General features: G+C 33.8%; 1 protein-coding gene across 1 annotated transcript; it reads right to left on the bottom strand.

Annotated features, from left to right (window-relative positions):
* Positions 1-219: 219 nt before the first annotated feature.
* On the bottom strand, positions 220-1,296 carry LOC126880815 (uncharacterized). Its single transcript, XM_050644879.1, has one exon. It carries the CDS (start codon positions 1,294-1,296, stop codon positions 220-222), a length of 1,077 nt encoding a protein of 358 aa, XP_050500836.1.
* Positions 1,297-5,456: the final 4,160 nt, after the last annotated feature.

Below are 5,456 nucleotides of genomic sequence, written 5' to 3'. Positions count from 1 at the left end.
TAATTATTGTATGTTTAAGAAGTATCTTAGTTCACATTTTTACATGCCGGTAACGCTAACCTAACAACCCTGCACTTCACTCCTGTCACCGTCACCTCGCTGTCAAGTCATCTTGTTACCAACATGAATAATATGACTGTCACTTAACTCTGTATCATACAGAATTTAAAAGTTTCGACCAACTGGAAAAATATTCAATAAGAGTATACAGCGGAGAAATTACACAGTGACATTACCAAAGAAGGTTTCTGATCTATATTCAGAATCACAAATCATAATTTCCTGAACGTTGACAGACTGAATAGGCCAATATTCTGGCTCCAACAGTAACCAATTTGGACCAGAAAACCCTGTGGGATGGTTGACTAACGAAGAAGGAAACAAACCTCGAGAGGCGCAATCAACAACATTTTCCTTTAGAGGAACAAAAAACCAATACTGTGACGGAACCATCTTATGAATTGTAACAACTCTATTTTGAACAAATAATTTGAGATTTTTCTCTGAGGACTTTATCCAATTTAAGACAATCATGGAATCACTTAAGGCAAAAATTTTATCAATATTATGTCTAGGAGAATAAGTTTCAATAGCATGTGAAAGAAGCTTTGAGAGAAGAAGCGCTCCACAAAGCTCTAATCGAGGAAGAGTTATTTTAGACATTGGAGATACTTTAGATTGAGAGTACAGTAAAGTAACTTTAACTTGACCTGTACAATTAACAACCCTGGAATAAACAATGGCTGCATATCCAGCAGCACTTGCATCTGAAAATCCTACAAAAGACAACGACGAATTAGGTGTAACTGCTATATGGCGTGGAATTTGTATTTTGTATAGGACATGAAATTCATTTTGAAACTTTTCCCATGCTATTTCGATTTCTTTTGGTACAGTACTATCCCAATCTACCTTTAGAGTCCAAAGTTTTTTCATCCAAATTTTAAGCAAGAGGGTTATAGGAGATAGGAATCCCAAGGGATCAAAAATACGAGGAACAAGTGAGAGCATGTTTCTTTTTGTACAACGGGTCGATGAGGGTATTTCTAACCCAAAACTAAAATTGTCACATTTTTCTTCCCATTGCAATCCTAACACTTTGGAGACTGACTTATCAAATTGTTTGGTTTTGACCAATTGAAGGGGTTCGGGGATTGTCGATAGTAGATCGTTCGAGTTCGACATCCATTTGGTTAATTTAAAACCACCTTTTTGAAACAAATTAACTAACTGAGTGTGTGTAACTATAGCTTCAGAAACATTTGGAAAACTGCTAATAAAATCGTCTACATACATATCTCTTAAAATTGGGATGATAGCATTAGGAAAATTTTTAGATTCGTCATTACATAATTGTTTTATTACCCTGAGACTAATATATGGTGAGGATTTTACCCCAAAAGTTAAAGTATTTAATTGGAAAATAGAAATAGGATCATTGGTATCAAATCTCCACAAAACTCTTTGAAACGAACAATGAGATTCAACAACTTTAACCTGCCTATACATTTGTTTCAAATCAGCGACAATTGCGATTGGAAAAAGACGAAAATTCAACAATATTGTGGTAGGATTATTTTGCAATTTTGGACCTTTATAAAGAATTTCATTTAATGACGGTCCTTTACTAGTTTTCATAGAGGCATCAAAGAGTATTCTACAAGGAGTGGAAGGGCTATCTGGTTTAAAAACACAATGATGGGGAATATAATACGACAACGAATCTATGGTTTGAATGGGAACTAAACTCATGTGCTTTTGGTCTAAATAGTCTTGAAGGATATCACAGTAAAGTTTTCTAAGTTCTGGGTTTGGTGCGAGGCGATTTTCTAAGGACAACAATCTATTTTTAGCAAGAACAAAAGAATCACCCAGTACATTAGGATCATTTTGGAACGGCAACGAAACTGTGTATCTACCATCTGCATCTCTAGATACATTTTCTAAAAATAAATTTTCAAAAATTTCATCTTCTGATGAACTACTAGTAACAGTGGACAAATCCTCTAATTCATACATTCTTTCGACCAAGGAATCTAAATTCAACAAAGGGTTACAGACGAAAGATAAATATGTGTGGATTTTTTCAAAATTTGGTGCAGCTGAGCCCATGACTATATAACCTAAACTAGTTTCAATAGCTGATAGAGAACCTTCGCACGACACTCTATTACAACCAATGATATTTGAGAAGACAGATAAGCCTAAAATACCATCTACCTTGCCAGGAAAAAAGAAATTCGGGTCAGCTAAATTCAAGTGTTCTATACTGTTAATACAGTCTTTATCAACTGGTTGATCTGGCAACTTATTAGAGATTGTGTCTATAAGCAACACTTCTATAGGATATTGTATTTTTTTATCAAAATGGGAAAAGATAACAATGTTTCTTTTACCTACTATCGGGGTGGTTGAGCCTCCTATACCAGAGACTGTCAAATTTAATTTCGAATAACTTAGGCCTAATTTTCGGGAACAATCAAAAGTAAGAAAATTAGCAGAAGAACCACTCAGGGCCCCCGTAACCGGGCGTGCAACGCGTGCGACGCACGCGGCGCAACCCCAAAAGGGCGCCAAACCGAAGGTTTGGTTAATAGGAAATATTTATTTTAAATGAGGTAATAATTTTTTAGACAATTTGAATTATAATTTTTTATGAACACCTAGCGAAATCCCAAAAATTAAATATTGTGTTATTACTGAAAAAATGATTAAAATCTTATTTTATAATATTTGGTGTTAATAATACTAATATTACTGTATTTTTAACACAATATACCTAATGTCAGCATACCTATTTTGCAGTAATGAAAGAATTAATGTCTTCTAAAGTAAAGAACAATATTTGGGGTAGGTATGATGCATAGTTCCAAATACTTATTGTTCAATAATTATAGACTGTACCCCAGATTCAAGTCATATAAAAGCAAATAGACCTAATTTTACGCTATGTAGTATTAGACGATAATTCTAAACAAGTTCAAATAAAAGAGAGTTTTTAGCTTTCTACTTATATGACACTACAGAGGAATCACTATTTAATTTTGTAGTTAAATTACAAAATTTAAATACAAGAGACATGAGAGATAAAGGGTGTGATAACGTTGCCTATATGCGTGTATGATAAGGGTAGGATAACCCTCGAGCTTTTTTGTTCCACGCTCTGCAAATAGCTTAAATTTAGTAGTGAATGATGCTGCTAATATAAAGTGTCAAATGAAATAGTAAACTTTTTTAATGTTGTACAAGAACTTTACGTATTTTTCTCTCCCTCCACAAAAAGATGGGATATTATAAAACTACATGTTCCTGAGATAAATCTAAAACCCCAAAGTGATACAAGATGTTCGAATATGATAGAAATTATAAATTCATTCAAATTTCATACAATTAAAATTTGTGTGAATCTTAGAGATATAGCAGATAATGATACCTTTAACATAGAAAGTAGACAGTACTAGAATAATTAATCAATAGACCGGGAGATATTAGATAGAAGTTCAGCCACGAATTTCTGAGTGCTGCCCTATGCAATACTACTGGAGGTGGTACTTACAATTTGTGAAAAAATCCACGGGTTTCCTGTGACATTTTCCTCTGAAAATTAGATTTTGCATGAAAAAAAGGGGCGTTGCAAAGAATTTCTAAGTCCTGTCATATCCATGGAATTGCAACCCTTCTGTCCAAAAAATGTTCTTCATAAAATCGATAGTATCCTGTCATTCTATGGATATGACAGAACTCAGAAATTCATTGCATCCCATTTTTTTCATGGAAAATCTAATTTTCACAGGAAAATGTCACAGGAAACTCGTGGATTTTTCCACAAATTGTAAGTACCACCTCCAGTAGTATTGCATAGGGCAGGACTCAGAAAATCGTGGCTGAACTTCTATCTAATACCTCCCGGGTACTAAGTTCGTTAAATAGTAGATCTGATGTGATATTTTTACATTGAGTGACCATGATATTTTAAAAAACTGTCTTGCTCTTCAGCAAAAGCTAACTGATCCAGTAAGATCGGGGGCGGATATTGATGCAACTGATTTATTTAGTGAGATAAAAGCTTTAAAATTATTTTTATTACCTGACTCATCAAATTTCCTCTTAATAATCTTCAATATATGAAAATATCTAACTTCATCAATCTTTGCCAAATATCACAATTTCATTAAGAACACTCCTCACTTTAACTGTGTCTCTGCGGCTTCTGGTGAGGGATCATTTTCAAAATTAAAGTTAATTAAAAATTATTTGAGGTCTACTATGCTAGAGGAAAGATTATCTAATTTGGCAATATTAGCTTTATAGCAAGAGCTCGTCAATAAAATTGACTTTGAAGATATTATAAAAGAATTTGCTGCGGTCAAATCTAGAAAAACACCCATTTAATTCAATTTAGATTTAAGTTATAGATTTTCAGATTTAACTAATTATATTGTTCTATTTGTTTTTTTTTGCGTTCATCAACAAATCAGTTACAAGAAAAATAAAATTTGAGTTCTTGCAATTTCTGTTGTTTTATTACAAGTAAAAAATATAGATTTATTTCATAAGTGGATAATAGTAGATTTAAGGGGCGCTAAAATATGTGCCGCACGCGGGCGCCGTTCAGCCTTGCGGGGGCCCTGGAACCACTATCTAACAAAAATCTAACCTTGTGAGCACTACCGCATTTATCAACAACTTTAGCCATTATTGTCCCAAAGAGACTAACAGCAACTCGCAGCATTGAACCACTTTGGGAAAGTTGATACCTTACTTTCCTTTTTGGGCACAAAAAGATTTAATGCCATACTTAGAATATGATAGAAATTGTGTACTGCAGTATTTATGTCATTTAAATTTAAATACTTGTGCCAATTGATAGGTCCCAAATAATTCTGTAAGCTAATATAATCAGCGTTTCTGAAATCATAGTAAAATTCTTGGCACAGTCAATTATTTGTAATGTCCGATATAGGTAAATCAAAGGAGTATGGTTTGTGATGGGTAGATTCAGAAAAAATAGGATCTATTGCAGATGAAACTAGAATACTATCTGTAGTATTTTTGAGATAATCTTTATTTAGCACTTTATTACAATTCTATCTACAAGCCATAGTTCTTATCGTTAACCTCACTCCTACCTCCTACTGTCAATCCTGACATCCTGTCATTCTCCCCAAAGAGGTTCTGTCTCAAGTACCGACTACGTTTCTGAAGGAAGCGTATAAGTGGTTGCATACTGAGCTGACTCTACATTCTCCTCTTTTTAAATGAGGTAAGCCACAGAGCTCTCTATGAAAATTCCAGGACCCCAGCAAATATAGAATGAATACATAACATAACATAATATACATAACTTAACAACTATAGTCGGACAAGTAAATCGGCTTTTTAATGTTCCTTTTAGGCCTCAATAACAGATCAGGTTCCTGTACAGGTAAGTGTTCACTTTGGACATCACTTTTATT

The sequence above is a fragment of the Diabrotica virgifera genome, chromosome 2 (genome assembly GCF_917563875.1).
Source record: "Diabrotica virgifera virgifera chromosome 2, PGI_DIABVI_V3a".
NCBI classification, from domain to species: domain Eukaryota; kingdom Metazoa; phylum Arthropoda; class Insecta; order Coleoptera; family Chrysomelidae; genus Diabrotica; species Diabrotica virgifera.
Note: the sequence above shows the minus strand (reverse complement) of the source record. Positions and strands in the feature narration are given on the sequence as shown.